This window comes from Silene latifolia, chromosome 9 (assembly GCF_048544455.1).
Source record: "Silene latifolia isolate original U9 population chromosome 9, ASM4854445v1, whole genome shotgun sequence".
Classification (NCBI taxonomy): domain Eukaryota; kingdom Viridiplantae; phylum Streptophyta; class Magnoliopsida; order Caryophyllales; family Caryophyllaceae; genus Silene; species Silene latifolia.
Window position 1 is genome coordinate 35,919,656 of NC_133534.1, and position 24,122 is coordinate 35,943,777.

Consider the following 24,122-nt stretch of genomic DNA (forward strand, 5'->3'; position numbering starts at 1 on the left):
ACTTAATTAAAATCACCCACAATTAGAAAAGGATACTTTAGTTTCCTTAAGCTTTCCTCGAGTTGTTGTAAAATTGGGAATCGTAAGCAAAGTTGAGGTGCACCATAAAACAAAACAAGATACAAAGGAAGGCCATTATATTTCTCAACAAGAAGGATCACAAAATTAGGAGATGACTCCACCACACTCATAAGTGCCTCCTTTTTCCACCCTACCCATAGTCCACCGGCCGTCCCCAAAGGATCAACACCGGCCGTTTTAACGAAGCCTAAGGATCGAAACATACTACTTATATTTGGCTATTTGCTACCTTACATTTTGTCTCAATTAGAAAAAGAAAATCATAATATTTATTATTATTAAGTGCCCTAAGTTTAGGAATTTTAGGGGCGAGCACATTGTTAAGACCCCTACACTTCCAAATCAAACCGCTCATGGTGATAGAGGAGGTTGAGAAAGGCCAACCTCCGCAAAGCCGCCATCATCATGTCCATGGGAGGAAGCACAAGACTCCTCCATATCCGAGTCAGAAATTTTTAGACGGAATCCACCCCCCATAGCCTTATCCTGTTCAGCATGGATCCCCTCTCCCTTGCAAGCTCTCTTAAAAATTGAAAGATTTACCTTATGACATATAATTTCATGATTCTCAATATCATACTACTACAATAATCACATCTTTCCTCCAATAAGAGCATCCGCAAAGGTGGAAATCAAGCTCCCCATATACACTCTCTTTCCTCATATGGGGCTTCTCATTGTTGCACCAACCTCCCCAATATTTGGGGCTCCACTGTTTTTAGGGAAGGTCCCCAAAAGAAAAGTAATGCAATTTGTGTTACTTTTGGGGAGGTTCCCAAATTTTTTTTGTGTGAATTGGGGAACCTCATTGTTGTATAGATGTAGTTATGAAATGGGGAGGGTAAATTGAAAAGTTAGTGGAAAATGAGGTGGACGAATAAGAAAAGGAAAGAGAAAATATGGGGAGTCTCATCTTTGCGGATGCTCTAAGATAGCAAGTACTACGTACAAAGTCAAGCATAAAGACACAAAAATGTCGAGTGTCCTCCATTTTGTGGTATGTTATGTTTTTCCACAAGTCAGTCGTCTCCGTGTGAGCCCCCTCTACAAATCCTTAATTGACCCCACTTCTTAAGTCCTATCTTTCCAAGACTTTTCTTTCTTTGTTCCCTTTCCTATATATAAACATTTAAACCCAAATCTCCCAACATTCACAATCTCATCTCATATATAACTTCAAACATATGTCCATCACCTTTTTATTATAAAAAAATAAATAAAATAACAAAAACATTATTATGGATATAAATGGGCCAAGTTTCGAATTACCCGGGTTTCGATTCAAACCAACTGAAGAGGAGCTTTTAAGCTTTTACCTTAAGAACGTGACCGATGAGACGAAAATGCACCTTGATATCATTGGTTTTCTCAACATCTATAAGCATGCTCCATGGGATTTACCAGGTTTGTTATGTTCACTACTGGTAGTTATTATGTGCGACCGTCGTATGTTGTGACGAACAAAAAGTAACATTTTTATGCCGTCGCCATTTTAAAGTGATTATTTTATGTTAAAAAGTGATCACCTTATATTATTATAAAATGACCAAGACACTAGGGTGATTATGTTGTTATTGTTAGACCTAACCAATGCATTGTCTAGTTGGTGCGTTGTTAATGTACGTAATGTTGATAAAATGTTGATGATGTGCAGGATTAGCCAAGATTGGAGAAAGAGAATGGTATTTCTTTGTCCCAAGAGACAGGAAGCAGAGCAATGGTGGAAAGCCTAACCGCACAACGGAACACGGATATTGGAAGGCTACAGGCTCTGACCGAAAGATTTTTTGTTTATCGGAGCCTAAACGGGTCATCGGGTTGAAAAAGACACTAGTGTTTTACGAAGGTAGAGCACCAAGAGGTTCCAAAACAGATTGGGTCATGAATGAGTACCGTTTCCCTGATCACTGCGTTCTCCACAAGGTATAATTCAATTTCCAACATCGCATATAATTCTTTAAAATCGTCTCACGCATAATAATTCATGTCGAAGCCATGATGCTTCTACTAAATACTCCCTCCCATTCAACAATTCTTTACGTTTCACTAAAATACTCCTCATAAAAAAATAAAAACGTAAAGAACTTGTTGAACGGGAGAGACTTTTTTGTATCCTGAGACCTTAGTATATCGTAAAATGGACTACTTAATACAATTAGTCAGTCAGTGAATATGTGACAGAGGGTTCAAATGTTTACGTCTTCTCGAATATTTATGGCATAAAACAACATTATAATGTAGATTGATAATATTTGATGCAGGACATAGTATTGTGCAAGATATATAGGAAGGCAACATCTATGAAAGAACTTGAACAAAGAGCAGCAATGGAAGAAGCAATGCAAGAGAAATCAGCAACAGCTGCATCGTGTCCCACATCGCCATTTTCGTCATCAAATGGAGGAGCCACCTCTATTAATAATGGTGACTTTGGTCCATTAGAAGGCTTGTTTCCACCAACATTTATGCCTAAAAATGAACATATTGCTTCTTTAAAGATAGAAGAGATTGAAGAGAATTTTGAAGAGGTTACCATATCAAGCAATTGCAATGTTGCTAGTTCCTCTAACACTATACAATGGCCATTTGGAAAAGATAGCTTAGAAGATCTTCAAGTTCCTAAGTTGGGCTTGGATTATTGGATACAAGACCCATTTTCCTTACAATCATGTAGCCCATGGCTTGAGAATTGGATGAACTTCTCTAGCCCAACACTAATTTCTCAATTCTTGTGATATTATATGTCAAATTATTACTTATTAGATCGGTTTTACACTAAATTACCGTGATTATTGGGTTATTTATGCTTGTTCCATTTGTCCCTTTTGATTCTTCGGACATTTCAGTCGGAACAAACCATGTGATCGTGGATTCTATGTAATTAGTTTGGCCTTGGTAGTATGCCTCTTCATAGTGTAAGAGTAATAGATAGTTGTAATCCTTCATCGTGTAAACTGAATTATTATAAATGAAGTACATTTTTGCCTTGTATGCAACTGGGGAGGTGTTTCCCTACCCCTCGACCCCTCCCTACCTCTCCTTTGTATGATTTTATCACCTTTGTTCCGAGGTGGGTAGTGTTTTGATCTAGATGATGCGTGTATCCCATGTCCTGTTGTTTGTACAACAATATATCATCAAACTCGTCTCACAAGGCTCATCACCTATCTTGTCTATTGGTTGTTGAGCAAAACAATAAATTATTAATGCAAAATCATCATCGTCATCTCACAAGGCTCATCACTTATCCCTATTACTACCTAAGTGAATGTTATTGTTTCTGAAAGAGGTGGAGAACGCATAAACATGGTTAGGCTTAACTGTGGGAAATCCTGGTTGTTACAGTTCGCTTAACTGTAGAGTTCTTATCATGGGTAATCTCTTGGTCCAGTATGCGCATGAGTGATGCCAAAATGCGGTGGAAAAGACTCGTGTTGATAAGTGGGCCAAGTACACAGTCTAGCAAGCTACCGTGAATACCCGCTCCCGACTGATGGTTTGGGTCAGGGTGTGACAATTGGTATCAGAGCAACCCTACGACCATGTGGTGATTGGAGGAAATTGTTATACGTTAGAGTCAGTTTTCTATATGCTCCAATGTGATCATCCACCTAGCGGGAGAGGATTATGGGGTAGCGGTTATGCTCTCAGGCCCAAGGACGCTACATTCTTCAAGTGAGGGTGTAACACCCCGACCCAAACCTTGGGTCGGGAGTGGTTACTCAGGGTAGCTCGACAGGCTGCAATGCTGTATACTTGGCCCACATATCAACACGAGTCTTTTTCTGAGCATTTTGGCGTCACTCATGCTCATCCGGGAAATTTTTCCAAAAGGTTACTCATCCAAAGACTACTTCCCAGCAAACACGCTTAATTGTAGAGTTTTTATCATGGACTTCCAAAAAAGAAAGTGCCTTTGTTGATATGTCATATGAGTTGTACTTTCACCCCATTTAAGTACTAGTCATTTAAACTTATCAATGGGTATCTTCAATTAACGTGAGGTGTCACAAATTGGGTTGAAAATAAACCTTTTAGAAATAGGGTTGGCATAATGCCACGACCTAATATGTTAATGCCACTCATTCTATTTGTGAATGAACGTGAAGAATCTTTCAATTGCACCATCAATTTCCTGGCATTAAAGGAACTGACGGTGGAAATATCAATTCCCTAAAAATAAATGATTAATCAGGTTGGGTCAGAAATGGGACAAACAACTCGTTTACAAATCTGGGTTGAGTTGGTACGGGCTAGAAGAGGATTAACCCGTTTAAAGTTGACTACAACTTGAGCACGACACAACCAGAGTCAACTCACTCATACTATAAGGTTTGCTACATGGCTAAGCAAAACCATATGCAAGTTTTTGAGTTATTCCGTGTCATATTCAGGCCAAATAATTTCATCGGTTTCGATAACAGGAATCAGGTCATTCAAATTGTATCAGTCTTGGTATTCCATTTTACGTCACTCTTGGTTCTCATGGAGGTGCTATATGAACTGGCAAAGGGCCAAGAATCGGAACATTATATTCGACATTTAAATTAGTAATTTGGCGCATCAAAATTAACGGGGAAAGAACATTTTGAACCATTTCTTTCTTTCTTTTCTCATCTCCCCCCTATATTCCAATCTTTTTTTTTTTAATCATACCCCAGAGAGTTCAATGGTCACACAATCAAACAAATAATAGTGTACAAGATACAATTTTTTCAGATCAATATGGACCTTTCCTTTCCTTCTAACACAATGATTTAATCTCCAATCTCATCTAAGATTAGTTCCTCCCGCCTTTGTGCCGTTTTTCTTCAAGAGAAGCGGCTTCATTAAGCATGTCAACAGCATCTTTTTGCATATCAAGCTTAGCAAGGGCAACCGATTGCATATAGAAGGCAGTTGGCCAATCGGGGTACACACATTGTGCTTGCATTGCATCTCGAAGGGCAGCATCTGCTTGCTCATTCATTAGATAGCACAAGCTTCTCCTTGCATAAACTGTCGGAGAGACCATCGTCCCCACTTCTATGAACTATAATTGCCACCCAAGGAAATAAAAGAAATCGTTTAGAAAATTCCCTGTAACTTACGACTCTACACCTCAATAACTCATGGAATCGGTGTTAATCTTTGTGTTTTTTAGTAAAGGGAATCACACGCTAGTTTTGATGTCAAGTACCACGAACCCACCTGCCTAACGAGACAAGACCTTACACATTTACACCAAGATAAGATTTTCAATTTTCATATCTTCCAAACTTAGCTTATCTAGCATTGTATCTTCTTTCGTTCGGTGAGTGTGGGGAGTGGTAAACACCAAAAGGCTAGGCAAAAAAAGGGTCGCCCACATTCTCGTGCTGTGCCATTTATTTGATACAACCCCCGTTTCATTTTTCTTGGCACCATGCGATTTTGTCGTGTCAAAGTTATCGACTTCCACCATTAACTTGGCCAAATATAATTCAGATTACCATATTCTAAGAAGACTTAATGTTAGACGATATGGGACAAAGTTGATATCGTTTGATCCTCGAATCAAATAGGCCAATAAAACTGAAACCGGGGTTCCATATTATACTTACCTTTAATCATGGTATCAATTCTCGACCAGGAACTGTAATTTCAGTGGCGGCGTAACAAGTAACAACCAACATTTAATCACAAGGACTGATTTCTAGATTCTCAGGCTCAGATTTCATACCGATATTTTCTCCAACCCCACCCCTAACCGTAGATTCGTAGAATGCACAGTAAGTAGCATGAAAGCATGATTCAATAATATGTACTCACCTGAGAGTAGCAGTCAATAGCGGTTTTAGAGTCTTTGTCCCTAAAAGCAGAGTCGCCACGTTTCCTTGCATCCAACATATCTCTCATTTGTTGGGTCCATTCTTGGAAAGAAAGCTGACCCCAACATAAACTTTGGTAAGACCACATTGCAGCAAGCAATTTGGAAAACAAAATCAGCTAAAAAGGAGAGATACCTCATTTGTACCCTCATCGTCTTTGTAGTGTGTCGTCAACAATATCTGATGTATTGCTGTGAGGTCCATCCTAGAGCATGCTTCACCCATCGGTGACAGAGGCCGTTGTGGGGTAGACGGAGCTTCCTCTTGTTTAGATATCCCAAGCATGAGATGCGACGGGACCTTAATGCCAAAACAAAACTCAGTCATGACTCATGACGGAGGTTCAGACATAATTGTATATGAAAGAGTGAAAAAAGACAAACTATTTATAGCTCGACAATGTTAGAACTTGGATAACAACATCAACAGCTACTCAAATGGCCAAGAGGAAAACAATAAAAAAAACAGTACCATCACTATAAACACCACTTTACCTAACATATAATGGGTTATAACGGCCATTCTTAGATAGTCACACCCATGAGTACCCTTGGACTTGTTTGGATAGCAAAACAGGAGAGAAAGGGAGGGGAGGGGGAGAAAGGTATGTGTGTTTGGAGACAATTTCCCTCCAACTATTTCCTATGATGACGGGATTTTATTTGGCTTGGAGAGGGGGAAATGAATCCTTCTGAGAATATATCCCCCTCCATTTCCCTCCACCCTTCTAGTAACTGTCTCGCCATTGATGTTGAGCTGGGTTGATGATCTGAGGAGGGTCTGGTTTACCAAGGTCAGAGGGTCCTCGTAACAAGACTTGGCAAAACTGTCCGGCCCAAATTGACCCGCCTTTATCCAAACAGAATACGCTGAACATGGCCCAAATTCTGAATAGACCCGACCGCATCGTCCTGAACTTTACTACAACTCACACTTCAGTGATCACACTCAAAATATATACAAACTCGAAATCCCCCAACCTAAACCTGAATGCATGCACAACCTAACTGACCCCTACCCAAACCTGGATGCAAGCACACCAAACTGACCCCTACCCAAATGACTCATTTGCCAAGTTTCCATCTGAACTTGGAAAAAAAGAAAAAAATTTACTAAGAGTAATTAACAAGCCATCAAGGAAAATGCAAAGAGTGACCCTTTACATCTGTGTTCGTATTGAATTGAGCAAGTGTTGAGACAAGATCCTTGGTGTTTGGCCGCTCTCTAGGTTCATATTGCAAACATTGAGAAGCAAGGTTAACAACCACAGTAGCTTCCTCAGTCGAGAATTTGCCCTCCAGATGGGAATCCATTAAGAGGGTTATATTTTTACCGCGTATCATGTCAAGCGCCTGCACAAGCACATTAAAAATGGTCAGCACATTACGACCATTAACCATAGAATAAAACACAACATTGAAATGTTTACCTAGTTATATCTAATCATAATCAACTAGTACTTCTATATAATATAATCAGTATAAAATTCTCATCTAGTCCTGACTCCTGAGCAAAGTTTAGCAATCTAGATGACAATATTTGTAGTTTAGTAGTAGAACTGTAAGATGTTCTAGGTTGTTCGTCATTATTGCAAATTTATAGTTTATTATAGATGGCGATGAATCGATAATTGGCCATTTGATTATCGATTCACAAAAACGATTTCATTCTTTGCACAAAATGTGGTAGTGGCAAACTATGAAATGTCATGTCTGCACAATCATCAACTAAATGATGATCATAACCAGAGTTCATTAAGGAAATCTTTTAATTCCTTAAACTGTTTTCTAAAGTTTTTTCCTCTAACCAAGTTGTGTCCTGATCATCAGTAGTACAAATATTAGTTGTCCCATGGAACCACATTACACTTACATGACTCGGTGGTATATGTTTTCCGCTCAACAAATCCAACAGAATTGTGCCAAAGCTATAAATAACACTTTCAGGAGTAACTTTCCCTGAAACACATAAAAAAGAAAACTCAGATGCAAAACAATCCAAAAGCACAAAAATCACACAAGAGAATGGCATTGGCAGCACACTATTCAGACTACAATGCAATACGGTTAGGAACAAAATTCTCACATGGTAGTTATTCATTGAGTTATGGGTTAATGGTTATATAACTAGGCTCTATAATTCAATGGGTCTGACATAATTTTAAAACAAAACCATTTTTTAGGAAATTAATTGATGATCGGGTCCCAGGTATAACATGTGGAGATTATAGGACACACTAATGATTCAACTGCAGCATATGTATGCTGCTTAGGCATGCTTATATATTAATATAATGTGGTCAAGTATATCCTGTCCAAAGGAACAAAGACAATTGACACATGACGAATGAATTTTCGTCTGACAGTTGATCAGACAGGAGGACATATACAGACTGCATCACATAAGTATGAGGTATGGGCTGCACAAGTTAGCAACTGTAATTCGGTCAAGCCATAGCATATATAATATCAACACTAATTGAATTTAAAGACTTGTTATAAGACTATCGACCAAGAAAGCCCAGCCCGTCTCGAAAATATCATCATTCATCAATGGCCTACATGCAGGCCATTATGAACAACAATTCACACCATTTTATGACCAAGCAGAAAGTTAGGTACTGCCCTACATGGCTCTTGTTGTTAGACAGTTGGACAAACCTGAATGTGTTGCCTACTTCCCTAGCTGAGTAGTACTTCCCTACATTTCATTTATATTGTCCCCCTTCGATTTTGATGGTCAATCACTCCAAGTATAATTTAAGGTTGGCACGTTAGATTTATCGAAATAACGATTTTCATATTGTCATTTTAAATAAATTGTGACTATTATATGCTATGAGAAAATTACGGTCAATGCTGACTATCATAGCCAAGGGGACAATATAAATGAGATCGAGGAAATTACTGTCTGTTCTATCACTTTGTAGAGCTTAAGTAGAACTGTCAAATCCACATGCACTTATATCACAAGAGGGCAAATGAATGATCGGGAAGGTTAATGGAGCTTCTAAGCAGCCGTGTACGAGAGTAAATGACAATTCTCAAAAAAAAACTAACAATAAAATAAGAGATGCTCAACAGGCTCAAGGGTGGAATCATGGAATGCTCGTGTAGAGATAAAGACATTAACCAGGATAAAGTAGAGTACCATTTCTAAGATACTCAGGTGGAGTATAGGCAAGATTGGTGCTGTAACTTTTTCCATCCCTGCTGTTTTTCATTAATCCAAAACATGAAAGTCTAGGATCACCATTCTACAGCAGGCACAATAAAGATCACAGAATGTCGAAAATGTGTTGATTTTAGAACATTTTCAACATTAAAGCACTAGAAATCGAAATACTAAAAGAGAATTGTCGAGGAATATGGTCGCACCTCATCAAAGAGAACCCTGTAAGCATTTAGATCATGGTACAATGGGCGTCCTTCAGAACTGCAGTAATCTAAGGCTTCAGCAACATGAAGAGATACTCTAAGTCGCATCGCCCACTCAATCGTTTGCTTTTCCCCTGGGAACCAAAAAGAGAGTCTCAGATTGTAAGATAGAAACCAAAACGAGAAACAATTTTCAACTTGACATATATTTGGATTTTTAAACACTTCAAGAAATTATTATTGGAACTATAAAAGATAGTTACAAGTTATAAATTGCATATTTTCCACACTGAATGCATCGACGAAAATATTACAAGAGATTTATGATTTATCTCTTCTGCAATGGGGTCGACAAACAAAACCAGTTTCCAAATCAAAACTGGCACAAGTTTGGTTACAGTCTCTTCTTAATACGACTGCAAATGCCGTCAAAATGCTGTGACCACCAATCTCATTTGTCATAAATCAAACCTTTACATAGATAAAAATGCAACATGGTCCGCATTTAAGGCACCAAATATTTACACTTACACGAAATGCATTGCAGAATTGTGACCACCAGCTACGGAAAGGAAGTAGTATACAGAAAAATACTATATATACCTACCGATACCATGACTAAATTGATGAGAATTAAGAGCAAGTGCCAAACAAAGAAGACACAAGTCATATCTCCATAAATGTATTAGCATCCATAAAATGAAATCCACTTTAAATTTACCTCCTTTATCCACAACACTTAGGACCACTACAATGAGTTTGCCTCACATCAATAGAAGCCCAAAATGGGCAAAAAAACATGTTTGCCCATAAACATCAGTTTAGCACTTGTGTCATTATTACACTATTCTTCTTTCCTCAACAGATCTTCCATTCTTCCCAAAACATCAAAGATTTGCATAATCTAAAATGCACATGATATAGGATATCTCGAAATAGAAGTTCGCCAACATGAATGGTACAAAAATGATGAAAAGAAGACAATACAGTGAAACAAATGCTTGGCAAGAGTATCATTAGGCATATATTCAGCAACCAGTAATCTCTCGTCACCATCACAGCAATATCCAATCAAATTTGCAAGCCTTTGATGTCTCAATTTTCCAACTCCCCAAGCCTCCTCCTACACATCAACAAACCAATAAATCACACAAATTATCAAAAACAACAACAATCATTAAAGTACCATAAACATTTCCTTAAGCAATTATAGCATCAACCAATGACAGTTTGAGTTTCAGTACCACCAGATGACGCTATCTCATTGCCCGTAAAAAAGGTCCAAAATGCACAACTTGAACAACAACCCAAGTTAAAAATGTTACCAAAAATGGAATTAAAAATTGTATTAAACCCTTAACCAACCAAAACCCAGATACAAAATTTTCCATAAAACACTATCAAACAATGTACAGACAAATAAGCACCGACAAAGTTACCAACTTTATACAAAAACAACCCAAAAAAATGTAAACTTTAACACAAAAAAAAAAACAGGAAAATGATAAGAATAGTAAGTATTACCGCAAATTGTTTAGGATCAGGCCAAGCTAATTTAGTAAACTTTTTAACAGCAATCCAAAGTTGATTTTTCAACCTTCCTTTATAAACAAGATTAGGAGCTTTTTCACCACTTTCAGAAACAATAAACTCAGTACTAAAGTTACTTGTTGCTGCTTTCAAGTCTGAATAAGAAAACTCAGCAAAACCAGGAACACAAACAACACCACCACTACTACTAACAGTTGTTGTTGCTGTTGCTGTTGTTGTTGTTGGTAGTGTTGCAGGTTGTTGCTGTTGTTGTTGTTTTTCAGGAACAAGGGTTGATGATTGACAACAACCCATTACGGTTATAATTGATTTTATTTATTTAGTTAAATTGTTGGGATTGTTTGTGTTGATGGGTTTTGTTGTCAGAGGGAAAAAGGTGTTGAAGTTGGTTTATAATTTGAGTTCTGGCAAAACAGGCAAAGTAGTTCAATCAGAGGGGAGAGAGAAATGAAAAAAATGAGAAATGGAAGAAAAGTTGTGAAAAAGTAATTGGGGATTTGGGGTTGTGTTTCCACCCAACCGTGTGCATATTCATTCATTCACATTGTGGAGATGGCCTGGCCTAGTGACTTAAGCGAAAGAGATGCCACTAATTTCATATTTTTTGGTCGGTAGTCGGTATAAAATGCGATACTAAATACGTCTTTGTTTAGTGATTATGACCAATGTATTTAGATAATGATCAAGTCTTTTCTAACATAGACTATATTTATTTTTAAGTTAATATGGGTTATATAATTAGATATCATTAAATAGAACAAGTTTTGTAAAGATTAATTCACATTAGGGAGTGGCTTAGAGTGAGAGATGGGAGAAATTGGTATGGTTGGACGAAAAAGTTTTAGTTTAGTGATTAAAACAGAGGTCTTAGATAATATGTCCGGTTAAATGTTGAATTCTACATCTTAATTTCTTATATTGTACGAAGTATCCAATAATGTGAAGAGCACGTCAAAAGTAGACTTGGCAAACGGTCAACCGGATTGGGTTCGGGTCAGGTTAATTTCGGTATGCAGACTTCGGGTCAGGTCATTTTAGGGTCTATTATCAAGTTATTTGTGGATAATAATCAGTTTGTAACGATAAAAGTTCGGGTAAGGTCTGGGTCAGGTCAAGTTCGGGTGCCGGGTCGAATTATTCGACTCGGGTCAATTTTGCCATGTCTAGTCAAAAGGCATAGATTACATTTTATATTGTTGTAAGTTTGTAAGAATAAGAGTTGACTCAAGTGATAAGAGCTTATTTACACCAACAGTAAAGTTAGAAGTTTGATTCTTATCTATGACATAGTGCGCGCTCATTCAACACTAATTAGAAGGTATGACATGTCTACACAATAAGCAATTCATCACTCTTTTTGAGAGGTTAAATAATTATGTGGACGATCAACGTCCTTATGTTTATTGATATGAATCATATGATGGTGCAACGAATGTTGATTCATTAAGTACAATTTGTTAGATCGGGCAAGATTGATCTCTTTCATAACTGTGTCAAATCTATAGATCCCCTCACATAGGTTGTATGAATAAACAACGGTATTATAAAGGGCATACATAAGTGGATTTATCTAATAGCGATATTTGTTTTAGAAAGAATGTATTTTGTTCTATCTTCCAGTCGGGCATCCTTGGTTTGGCGAGGTTGCGCCATGTTAGGCACCACTGTTTGAACGAATGGTTGGCTGGTTGACCGGATTACCGATGATCCTAACCGCGCAGGATTTTGAGAATGCCTTGCGCGACGAGAATGTCCCTCTCTGGCGTCTTTGGAATGAGGCATTTTTGAAGATGATCTATTTTGGGGTTTTATGTAAGCGTTTTTCACATACGACGCCAAATTATTTTGGGTCAAAAACAATTAAGTCATCGCTGCTTGAATCTAGGCCGGATCCACGCGCTCCACGCTCTAAACATATTGAAATTGATTGCCATTTTGTTTGGGATGTGTATTCGGATGTTATGTTTATATTGTATTAGTTAGTCTTACTGAAGACGGGTCGGAGCAAGTGACGGGTAATGCCACTCACAAAACGAATAGGGGGGACAAGGTGGGGGAACCCCCATGTGCTTCCCTCTCTCCTCTATTTGGGTCATTTGTGAGAGGAAATGGTATCCGTCACTCCAAAATGACGGATACGTGCCGTCTTCAATGAGATTTTGTGATATTGTATTTTGGTAATATGTATATGGCCATGCTATTTTGGACTGAAATCGTCTTAACAGAACTTAATGGATCTGAACTGAACTGAACCGAATTAAAGTAAAGAGTTAATTTGTGAAGAGAAGAGCTGAACTGAATTAAACTGAACCGAATGAAGCTGAACTGAAGAGAGCTGAACTGAACTGAACTGAACTGAACTGAAATGGGCTGAAATTAAGTCTAAAAGAATAGATATTAAGTCACAGGTTTGCAAGCAAGTTTACAAATCCAATACAAAATTCAATAGTTTACACCCATATACGTTTCAACTATCAGTGTATAGTCTCTACAAAATAATTCATTTTTTTTTTAAGGAAACTCAACAAAATACTATTCGTATGGTCGTACACAAACTACAATAGCAATTAGCCAGAAACCATGATGAAGACGTGGAGCGCGACCATACCATGGAAGTATGGAACCAAGTGAGTTACTAGGAAAATGATAGTGAAGTGGGTGATCCAAAGCATACATGTCAAATGATCTTTTCTATAGATTTACTCCTCCGCTCCATTTTGGTCATTTGTTTACTTTTTGATTTTGACACAAAGAATAAAAAAAGGGAAGAGAACCATTTATAAATGTTATTAAGTGACAAATAGACAATAAATTATGTGAATGTCTAAATATAGAAAGATAAATCAATAACCGCAATGGATTATACTATTATGAAGCATTTCATTCCTTTAACATAGTGGGCCAACTATCATGATTTGCGGCTAAATTATCCTTGATAATCATCATTGGATTCTCCAAGAATTAATGTAATCACACTGTTGATGCATCTTACACTCCTAGTGACAAGCGGTATATATTCTTTCGAAACAGGTCTTCAGCTGTACCTAAGGGTGTATATTGGATTGGGAATTGTGGTACAATTCATAACACTGATATATTCTCAGGGTTCGAACACGAGACCTCTGATTAAGTTAAAATAATCTTTTATCAGTTGATTTAAGTGTTCATCGGTACAATTATCGTTATTGTCATTGAATGAGAACTTGAGAAGCACATCAAAATGCAAGTAGATGGTCAATTTGCACATAAAATGTAATTACAAAAAGCAAACATTTTACCCATGTTTAAATGTTAAATATAAAATAGGTGAACAATAAGAAACACTTAATATTAAAGAAAGTGATGTATATATTCCCTTGCTTTTGCAGGCTGGCTATGGAATAATTACCAATTCATATGAATTTAGTATCCTTGTCTTCCTTTAATGTCAAGAAAAGGGCAGCAACGAGCATGGGATGTTGTACTACATACACATGTGCCACAAATCAAATGTCAATTGATTATGATTCAATGAGCAACCAATTATTGTGTTTAGAATCGACAATGATAAATTCAGTGGATTCATTTGATGGCACAGCCGTCTATTAGGGGATTCTGAAAACTTTTTAAACCAAAGGCCATGAAGTAACATTACTTATTGCCTACACTGTGAGACGGATTTTTTTCTATTATACTTTACGAAATGGATTATCTCATCGTATAAGACCGTCTTACTCTATAATTTGTGATGAAGTTATAAAGGGCTTAATATTAACTTCAACTCATGTAGTCTCGTTTTTAGAGAGAAAAAAGATTTGTCTTTAATTGTTCTATTAATTCACTAGGTCATTGGCAGAGCTGTCTTAAATAGGACAATTTATGAGGTTCTTAAAACCGATGACACGAAAAAAAAGATGTCTTCGCTTAATTGTACGCTCTATCTATAAAATCTTATTAAAAGACTAACCTAAAAATGTGACATGGCAAGTTTAATTGTGACGTGACAACTTTTAATGTGACATGGCAAAAAAAAGTGACATGGATTACCAATTTAAGAAAATTAAAAAATATAAGTTAAAAAATTAGAAAATACAAGGTATAAACACAAAAAAGAAAGAAAAAAAAAAAGATTGTAAACCATCGATCTCCTCTCATAATTTTTGTTATTTATTTACCTTATTTATTTAATCATTATTTCCTTTATTTAATGAAATGACCTTTTAACTTTCCTTTCATCATTACTATATATACTCCGTATTTATGTACCATATTTTTTATTTTCCTTTAATTCATAAAATTTTGAGAGAATTAGTAATAAAGTTTTTCATATATATAACTATTATATTCACCCTAATATTAAATTTTATTCAAAAAAATTGCACCTAAAGTATACATAAAAAAGTAAATTAATTATTTCGTTTTTTATTTTTCTTATGTTTTATATTAATTTGTTATTATTTTTTTGTGTTTGTATTAACATTGCAGGAGAATGAATTTCCAACTCTCTTCAAAAAAATTGGTAGGTAAGGTATAGCTAAAGAACTAAATTAATTATTTCGCCTTTTATTTTTATCTATAAAATCTTATTAAAAGGCTAGCCTAAAAATATGACATGGCAAGTTTAATTGTGACGTGACAATTTTTAATGTGACATGGCAAAAAAAAAATGACATGGATTACCAATTTAAGAAAATTAAAAAATATAAGTTCAAAAAAATAAAAAAAATATAAGGTATAAAAAAAATTGTAAACCATTGATCTCCTCTCATAATTTTTGTTATTTATTTACCTTATTTATTTAACCATTATTCATTTATTTAATGAAATGACCTTTTAACTTTCTTTTCATGATTACGATATATACTCCGTATTTATGTACAATATTTTTTATTTTCCTTTCATTCTTAAAATTTTGAGAGAATTAGTAATAGAATTTTTCATATATATAACTATTATGTTCACCCTAATTTTCAATTTTATTCAAAAAACTAGCACCTAAATTATACATAGAAAATTAAATTAATTGTTTCGTTTTTTTTCTTATATTTTGTATTTGTATTAATTTGTTATTATTTTTTGTGTTTGTATTAATATTGCAGGAGAATGAATTTCCAACTTTATTCAAAAATTGGTAGGTAACGTATAGCTAAAGAATTAAATTAATTATTTTGCTTTTTATTTTTATTATGTTTTGAATTAATTAGAATCTTATTATTTATTTTTTGTGTTTATATTAATATTGCAGCCTTGCAGGAGAATGAATTTTCAACTTTATTAAAAAAATTGGAAGGTAAAGTATACATAGAGAACTAAATTAATTGTTTCACTTTTTATTTTTATTATGTTTTGAATTAATTAGAATTTTATTAGTTATTTTTTTTGCTTGTTTATATTAATATTATAGATGGATGACATACTCACATATCAATAACAATGCACGAGATTGGAAATAATGGCTATGCATCTTCTTTACAATTTTTTTCTTGGTTTGGATGACTCATTCATTTTTGTCGGTTTTTCTTTTTTCTACAATGGTGTATTTGAAATATCGAATAGTAACAAAAATCTTTAATAAGTTGTTGACATGTTGTTACATTATCGTCCTTCACTCTCTCCTACACTTTAGTCTCCTTTGTAACACTTATGTTCTATTTTTATTTTGTCAAACAGGTTACAAATCAAATTGCTTAGACAAACTGTTAAAGTATGATGCACATATGTCAATTTGATCTTATCATAGTGTTATAATATGCATAATAAATATTATGCATGATTAGTAATTAGTTAGAAACTGATTCTTATTTTTCAATTCATTATTCCAATTCCAATGCTTTCAAGCTTTTAAATCATTTTTTTTGTTTTCCATCAAATACACTACTCTGTAACTCACAATATTTTTTGGATAAATATTTTTTTTGAACGATTTTTTTATATTTTATTTTCTCATGAATTAGGAAAGACTAATATTTCGTATCAAGTATAATAGGATAGTTTTGATTATAATTTTTGATGAATGATTGAATATGAAGAAGCTATGTTTGGAGTCGTATATGCATAAATCTCTATTTATTACATGAATCTGAGAAATGTGTAATTAGTTTTGCTCATCTTATACTACTAATAATAGTTATTAGAGTTCACCTATAAAGTTTTGATCCTTTCTTTACTCTCTTACTTTTTGTCCCAAATCTAATCTTATATATACTACGAAGTATATTATTAGAATACAAAATGTGATATTTTAAATATATGTAGCCTTTCCTTGAAATTATTTGGAATAGTTGTTAAAGTTGCTCACATAAAAGTTCACGACCGTTTCTTTTCAAGATAAACATAGGGCCAAGTACTTTAAAATGCACCAAAATGATAATAAAAACAATATCTCCATTCAAGCAATAAAGAGGTAAGTTGCAATGTTTGTTGCTGAAAACAACCATTCATATTCTATAATCTTTAAGTCGATCAAAGCAATGGTCAAATAATAAAGAGATAATTGAAGAATCATTAATTAAAGAGACAATTGAAGAATCATTAATTAAAGAGGCAATTGAAAAATCATTAGCAACTCAAACGAGAAAATTGAGAGTCATTGATTTTCTTTCTACAAAATCTCATCCAAATACCAATTCATATTCTCTTATTTGATACTAGGTTGTCCAAACCAATATTACCCGTCCTTACAAAAGTCAGTTTTTTTAGTTCTCTCTGTAATTTAGAATATTTTATTAGAATTTTGTGTCTCCTTTTTCCTTTTCTTTTTGTTCATGTAGCTACTTGAAATAATGTGACATGACAAATTTATTGTGATATGGCAGTAATATATAGTGACATGAAAATAGTTTATTGTGACATGGTACTTATTTAATTCTTTAAAAAAAATGAATGATTACTAAAAGTTCTTACGAAAATATCATTATATATCTTGTAACATACAAATAAAGAAAATCAAAAGACATCATTAATCCTAACTAGAGTAGTATATTGATTTCATACATTTTGGTAGTTTTCTCTAATTTCTTACAAAATAAAGTTCGTGTCCCTTCACTTGCCAAGCATTACTTATAAAAACGATCAACTTCCTCCTTTAATTAGCATTTTAATGTTCTTGATTATGAGTTAATGTTCATGGACATCAAAAGTCTCTCCTCTACTGAATTCCAAAAATAACAAATTTAAATGTGACATGACAAATTTTATTGTGACATGGAATTTTTAATTCATTATTATATGGCATTGATTTAATTCACTTATCTATAAATAAATATATACAAGCAATCTAATTAAATGGTACATAAAATGACAAATTTTAATGTGACAAAAGAATGTAAATGTAAATAAACTTTTTAGTTTTCTCTCATCTTTATGGAGGTGCCAATTCAATTAATTCAATTAATTAAATTGATAATTTAATTAATAATGTTATTGTAGGAGGTATGTATATGTTAATGCTATCCTAACATAGATGTGCTTTGAACGTCGCGTAATTATTTTGCATACCCAATAAGAAATATTTTTACGAGACTAGCATAATTATCCATATTGTACGAGTTTTAGGATTTTGACGGGAGTATTTATTTAAATTCTTATATCTGTATCACTGTATGTGTACTTAGTATAAGTGAAGTAATAAGAAGGTTATATTTTTGTAGAGAAAGAAAGGATAATGAATGAAAAGTAATCACGCTTTATATTTCGAAGTTATGAGGTTTTTAACTGCATATGGAGTAGAAAATAAATTTCAATGCAATTTATTCATATATGGAAGGGTGACTTCTTTTAATGTTATGTTTTATTGGTAGCAACTTGTACTCATATTTTTAAATCCTTTGAAAAAAGGGCACAACAATGGAGCGCAAATTCATGTTCCAATACTTCTATGGCGTCAAGATTGTCCATAAGACCACAAGTACCCGGAAATTCAACTTGACGGACTGTGTCCTCGCTTCAAAACAACCAAACTATTCACATTTTGGCTTGCCTATCATCTCGAATAAAAAATTTGAAGTGTATTAAACTTTTGTTTTAAAATACCGCTCCCTTAGTCGTGTTCATTTATTTACCTTTTTTAAAATTATTTGTGAATGGTTTTTTAATTAAAATTAAACAAATGATTGAGAGAGATGGACTTCTTCATGTAATTTATTCACAAATTAAACACTTAAACACAGTCAATTATTAACGATCCCGTGATTTTCACGGGCTCCAAAACTAGTTTAGTTGTTAAATTCTTGTTTATTATGTTTACAGGTTTTTTTTTTTTTTTTTTTTTTTTACAATAATAACCCCATTATATTAAAACGAAAAACAAATACAATGAAGTTAGCCAATTGAGAGACTTACAGACCAATGAGGAAATAGAAAAGGCAAATTACAGATTTCCTACAAGGAATTCCGGATACAAATTGGTACTGACAGTGACATTGCCAGAACGGAGGATAATTTTCGACAAGAGACCTGGAAAGAAACAGAGAAGTACCCCGGGGAGCGAGCATAGCTCATAACCATCAGTAAAGCTCGAGTAGAAGCTGCAAAAGGTGTCTGGGCTCGAAGAGAAGCTAAAGTAGCTGAGCTAGATAAAGAGTCCAACAGGGAGCAAAAGAAACAATGCTGATAAGATGACTTTCGAACACAGAGACGGAGAACGACGGTCGTACTCTGTAAATTAAGTAAAGGTTGAACCGATTGAGGAGGAAGGTGGATCAAGGAAGAAGTAGGGATCAAAGATGACCAGGCCGCGGGGAGTTGACTATGCTGGCAAACAAGGAGGGATGCCAGGTGACAGATGCGCGACGGCTCCACCGGCCCATCCTAGAAGACCACGGAATTTCGAACAACCCAGATTGCTTGTAAGATACAGCAGAAGTGAAGTAATTAAAATTAGTACTAGACAAAGGATGGTAGAGATAGGACACAAAATCCGCTAACCATTGCGTAAAAGAAATATTAGGATTCGCAATGGAATTAATACCAAGGGGAGAATATTTCCAAACGTGTTGTGCCACTGTGTAGGATTGAAACAAATGTTCAGCAGTCTCAGGAGAAGATTGACAAAAATGACAGTCAGGGTCAACATTGACTCCCCGAGAACCCAGATTAACTGAGGTGGGTAATATGTTGTGTGCAAGCTGCCACAGTAACAGAGAGAATTTAGTAGAAGCACGAATCCGCCAGATGCATTGCCAGGGGAAGGCACATGAAAGTGGTAAGGAATCGTGTGGAGTAGACTGTGACAAGAGGAAAAGGTAACCAGATTTAACAGTATAAACCCCGTCTTCCGTAAACTTCCAATAAAGGAAATCATCTATACCAAGCAAAGGTGGTTCCATAGTAATAACTGCCTTCGCTGTATGAGAGTCGAAATGTAATACTCCGTATTTATAAGTCTTGGGGTACTCTGTCGAGTAGCCCTTACTCTGTCGAGTAAGGGCAAGTTGCGAAATAAAATAGTTTTTGACCTGTTGGGTACTCGATCGAGTAGCTGGGGTACTCGATCGAGTAAGGGGGTACTCGATCGAGTACCTTGGGTACTCGATCGAGTGTCCGGTTTTACGGGGAGTTTTTCTCGGGTTTTGTTAATTATGCGATTAAGGTATTTAAACATAATCGTCATTGTTTTAAATCACTTTTACAAAACCTAAAACCCTGTTTAAGAGAGAAAGCAGCCAGTTCATCTTCCTAATCGCATTCTTAGCAATTCCCGGAGTTCAGACGGTCAGTTCGTGTCGTAGTTCGTATCGTTGAGTTCCTTGCGTCGAGGGTAAGCTTTTAATATAATTTTTATAATGTTTTGCTAAGTTTGGTTAAACCCTAATTTAGGGATTGGGGGTTTTTGTGCGTAGTATGTGATGTATAGCCTATATGTGTTATATGATAGGAGGAGGATTCGTAGAAGAGGCGTTTTGATACAAAATTTGTAGATACCGTCGCTTGTTGTGCTTTCCGGGTAGGATTTCCTACTCGTATTAGTCCCATAATGGGATATTGGTGAGGTGTCTTTGTAGTTAGTTGTTTGATATGATGATTGTGTTGTGTTTGTGGTTGTGATTCTTTGTTGATGGTTCTCGAGATGCGTTCTCGGCTGAGTGGGGTCACTTGCGGGAGTGACTTCACGCCCTAGTTTCGCCCTTCGTGGAACCCGCCACGGAAGGGGATGTGCACATTAATGGGACAGGGTTATCGCTCGTATGATGAGCGGGGCTTAGGTGGGAACGGCTGCGGTCCCCCATCGGTGGCGGGTCCAAAGTGGACGTCAAGTATTGAGATGATGGGAGTTGGTGTGTGTGTGTGTGTGTGTGTGGCGGTTCAATTTGTCTGTTTATCTTATTATTGTTATCTATATTGATTGTGTGATTAGTGATCGACCCGGTGTTGTTTTGTAAACTGCGGTGATCCATTCGGGGATGGTGAGCAGATATTGAGCAGGTATTGAGATGAGTACGGGATAGCCGGGATGCCACGACAGGATGATAGGAGTCTTCCATTGTAGCCTTAGTTTATTTACGTTTCGATTAGAAAGTCATTTGAGAATATTGTATCGTACTTTGGTTTGGTTTTGAGGATTGTATTTATTCATTAAACCATTTATAATAAACGTTGTTTCTGTTTTGTCTATTTGATTATCATACCTCGGGCGACCGAGATGGTGATGTCTTCATACCTGAGTGGTCTTGGTAAGGCACTTGGAGTATGGGGGTGTTACAAATGGTATCAGAGCGACGATCCTGAAACCTGTAACCAACGAACTTAATGAACATAGGGAGTCAATTAAAATGAACCCGGGGTAAAAGTTGTAGGAGCTAGTGCAAAGGCTTGGGAGACGTCCTAAAGTCGCGGGGGTCGCCCTACAACTTTGAACCGGTCACATGGGGGAAGTGTTTGTCGTATGTGTGTTTGGTTAACTTGTTTACAAATGTGATGGAATGTGTTGATTGTTGGATGTTCGAAGTTGGAAGTTGAGAAGGTGAAAGAAAAGTGATGATATATAGAAACTGTTGATGAAATGATAGCATGTTGAATGTTTTACAACGTGGCAATTAATAGCATGATCGTTATGATATAATATGTGATTTATAAAGTTTAACATGTTAGCATATGACGTAACATGCGGGTAGCTTTTACGAATTAGTGTTACTCGATCGAGTGAGACTGACTCGATCGGGTGGGTTTTTGGCGATTTTGAGTCGTAATCGAGTTTTGGGGCACTCGATCGAGTAACTAGGGGTACTCGATCGAGTAGGGGGTCACTCGATCGAGTAGCCTAGATACTCGATCGAGTAGGTAAGAGATCAGAAGGTCTGTTTGGTTCTGGAGTTTGGGTACTCGATCGAGTACGTGGGGGCACTCGATCGAGTAGCCCGTTACTCGATCGAGTATGTTTGGGAACTCGATCGAGTGGGTTCTGGGCATCGTGATTTTGTGTTTTGGGGTTTAGTACGTGTGTTTATGTTTACCCTTTCTTATATAGCTTCAAGATGCCGCCCAAGAGAACTGCTTTGTACGCGAGAGCTGAGCTTATGACCGTGGATGACATCGTTAAGATGTTAGAGCACCAGGACGCTCTTACTGAGACCCTGAAGAGAGTGAATGAGGACAAGGATAAGAGTAAGGAGAAGGAGGTTGATCATTCTAAAATCAGCCTCTATATTGCGAGGTTTAACCCGAAAGAGTACAAGGGAGTTGGGGAACCTAATCTTCTTGATAGTTGGCTGAGAGAGATGGAGAACATCTTAGACTTGGTTCATTGTCCTGATGAGATGAGGGTGGAACAGGCTGCGTTCTATCTGAGGGAGGCAGCAGGCAAGTGGTGGGATTCAGTGAAGGTGAGTGCTAAAGAGATATACACCAACCAAGGCTTACCTGCTATACCTTGGGGAGGAGTTTCGTAGGGAAATTTGTGAGGAAGGAGTTAAACGGAGCATGTAAGGAGTAAGTTGAGGGAAGAGTTTGATAAGTTTAAGATGACCACGAGATGTCGGAGCCGAGTACTACGAGACAGTTCAATGAGAAGTCCAGGTATCCGAGGATATGGGTTTGAGTGAGGAGAACCGGCATTGAGGTTTGAAAGAGGGTTGACTACCACGATTATGGATAAGTTACCCGTGGGGATCCTTACCGATGTTAAGGAAGCTTATGAGAGGGTGGAAGAGCGAGAGGTTGGTGGAGATGGCTCGGGAGAGGTCGGGTGGTGAGAAGAGGAAGTCTGAGAGCGAGGGTGGTGGCCAATCGAATCACAAGAAAGGCAACCACAATCAGTCTAAGGGATTTTCTGCTGGGTCTGGGTTTAGTGTTGGGGCTTCCTTTGGGCGTGGCCGTGGGAGTGTGAGTAATAGTTGGGGAGTGACTGCTTTGGTTGTGGTGGCGTAGGCCACAAGAGACATGAGTGCACGAGCGCACGGGATTTTTTCGAGAGACCGCACGAGCTTCGCGAGCAAATGACCGGCTGGATCATGGCCAAACCGGGAAGTCGAGCTACCAGAGTGGAGGCAACCGCAACGGCGGTAATTTTATCGAAGACACCGACGAACAACAACAACAATCAAGGGTCGGGTGCTAAGCCGACCGCATCGCCAAGATCTTGTCCGGGAGGTGGGCGGAAGACCGATGGCAAGTTGTTCATGATGGAGAAGAAGGCGGTGAGGAAGATGCGCACGTTATCACCGATACATTCCTTGTTAATGGTATTCCTACGTTTGTTTTGTTTGATTCGGGGGCTTCTCAGTCGTTTGTGTCTTCGAGTCATGTAAAACAGTTGGGTTTGAGAGTATATGAGTCTGTTAGTGAGCAAGTTTTCATACCTTCGGGTGAGTCTGTATCGTGTGGGAGGTTGTTTAGAGATGTATCTTTGATAGTTGGGCAAGTCGATTTCCCTGTAGACTTGCTAGAGTTTCCTTTTAATGGTTTTGAGATGATAGTTGGGATGGATTGGTTAGGAAAGTATAAAGCTAAGATAGACTGTCATCAAAAGAAAGTGTCCTTAAGAGGTCCAAAGGGTGTTAGTGTGTCTTACCGTGGGTTTCTAGTCAAACCCAAAGTTAAGTTGATTGCAGCTGTCACCTTGAAGTCTTATCTGAGGAAGGGATGTCCGTTGATCTTGTGTCATGTGAGAGATGACCGGATAGAGAGTCCGACAGTTGATGAGATACCAGTGGTGGGAGAGTTTGCAAGATGTTTTTCAGAGGAGATTCCGGGGTTGCCACCGAAGAGGGAGATAGATTTCACCGTAGAGTTGAAGCCAGGGACGGGGCCAATCTCTAAGGCACCGTACCGTATGGGTCCTAAGGAGATG

At 36.8% G+C, this 24,122-nt stretch overlaps 2 protein-coding genes across 2 annotated transcripts; one reads left to right on the plus strand and one right to left on the minus strand.

Annotated features, from left to right (window-relative positions):
- The first annotated feature begins 1,232 nt into the window (after nucleotides 1-1,232).
- Nucleotides 1,233-3,099, plus strand: LOC141599575 (NAC domain-containing protein 6). Its single transcript, XM_074419641.1, has 3 exons — nucleotides 1,233-1,485; nucleotides 1,736-2,004; nucleotides 2,343-3,099. The coding sequence occupies exons 1-3, from the start codon at nucleotides 1,320-1,322 to the stop codon at nucleotides 2,814-2,816; spliced, it is 909 nt and encodes a 302-aa protein (XP_074275742.1). The 5' UTR covers nucleotides 1,233-1,319; the 3' UTR covers nucleotides 2,817-3,099.
- A 1,481-nt stretch (nucleotides 3,100-4,580) lies between these two features.
- LOC141599576 (serine/threonine-protein kinase BSK1-like) lies at nucleotides 4,581-11,535 on the minus strand. The gene is made up of 9 exons (XM_074419642.1): nucleotides 10,832-11,535; nucleotides 10,295-10,430; nucleotides 9,308-9,441; nucleotides 9,081-9,186; nucleotides 7,803-7,888; nucleotides 7,094-7,282; nucleotides 6,066-6,230; nucleotides 5,872-5,985; nucleotides 4,581-5,113 (listed from the first exon to the last, which is right to left on the minus strand). Exons 1-9 carry the CDS (start codon nucleotides 11,150-11,152, stop codon nucleotides 4,862-4,864), a joined length of 1,503 nt encoding a protein of 500 aa, XP_074275743.1. The 5' UTR covers nucleotides 11,153-11,535; the 3' UTR covers nucleotides 4,581-4,861.
- Between the last annotated feature and the right edge of the window lie 12,587 nt (nucleotides 11,536-24,122).

Coding starts and splice junctions, on each gene's coding strand:
- LOC141599576 (XM_074419642.1), bottom strand. CDS start 11,152: ATGGGTTGTTGTCAATCATCAACCCTTGTTCCTGAAAAACAACAACAA. Junction 10,431..10,831: donor CTGATCCTAAACAATTTGCG/GTAATACTTACT, acceptor GTTGATGTGTAG/GAGGAGGCTTGGGGAGTTGG. Junction 7,889..9,080: donor ACCTGAGTATCTTAGAAATG/GTACTCTACTTT, acceptor TATGTGTTTCAG/GGAAAGTTACTCCTGAAAGT.
- LOC141599575 (XM_074419641.1), top strand. CDS start 1,320: ATGGATATAAATGGGCCAAGTTTCGAATTACCCGGGTTTCGATTCAAA. Junction 1,486..1,735: donor TGCTCCATGGGATTTACCAG/GTTTGTTATGTT, acceptor GATGATGTGCAG/GATTAGCCAAGATTGGAGAA. Junction 2,005..2,342: donor ATCACTGCGTTCTCCACAAG/GTATAATTCAAT, acceptor TATTTGATGCAG/GACATAGTATTGTGCAAGAT.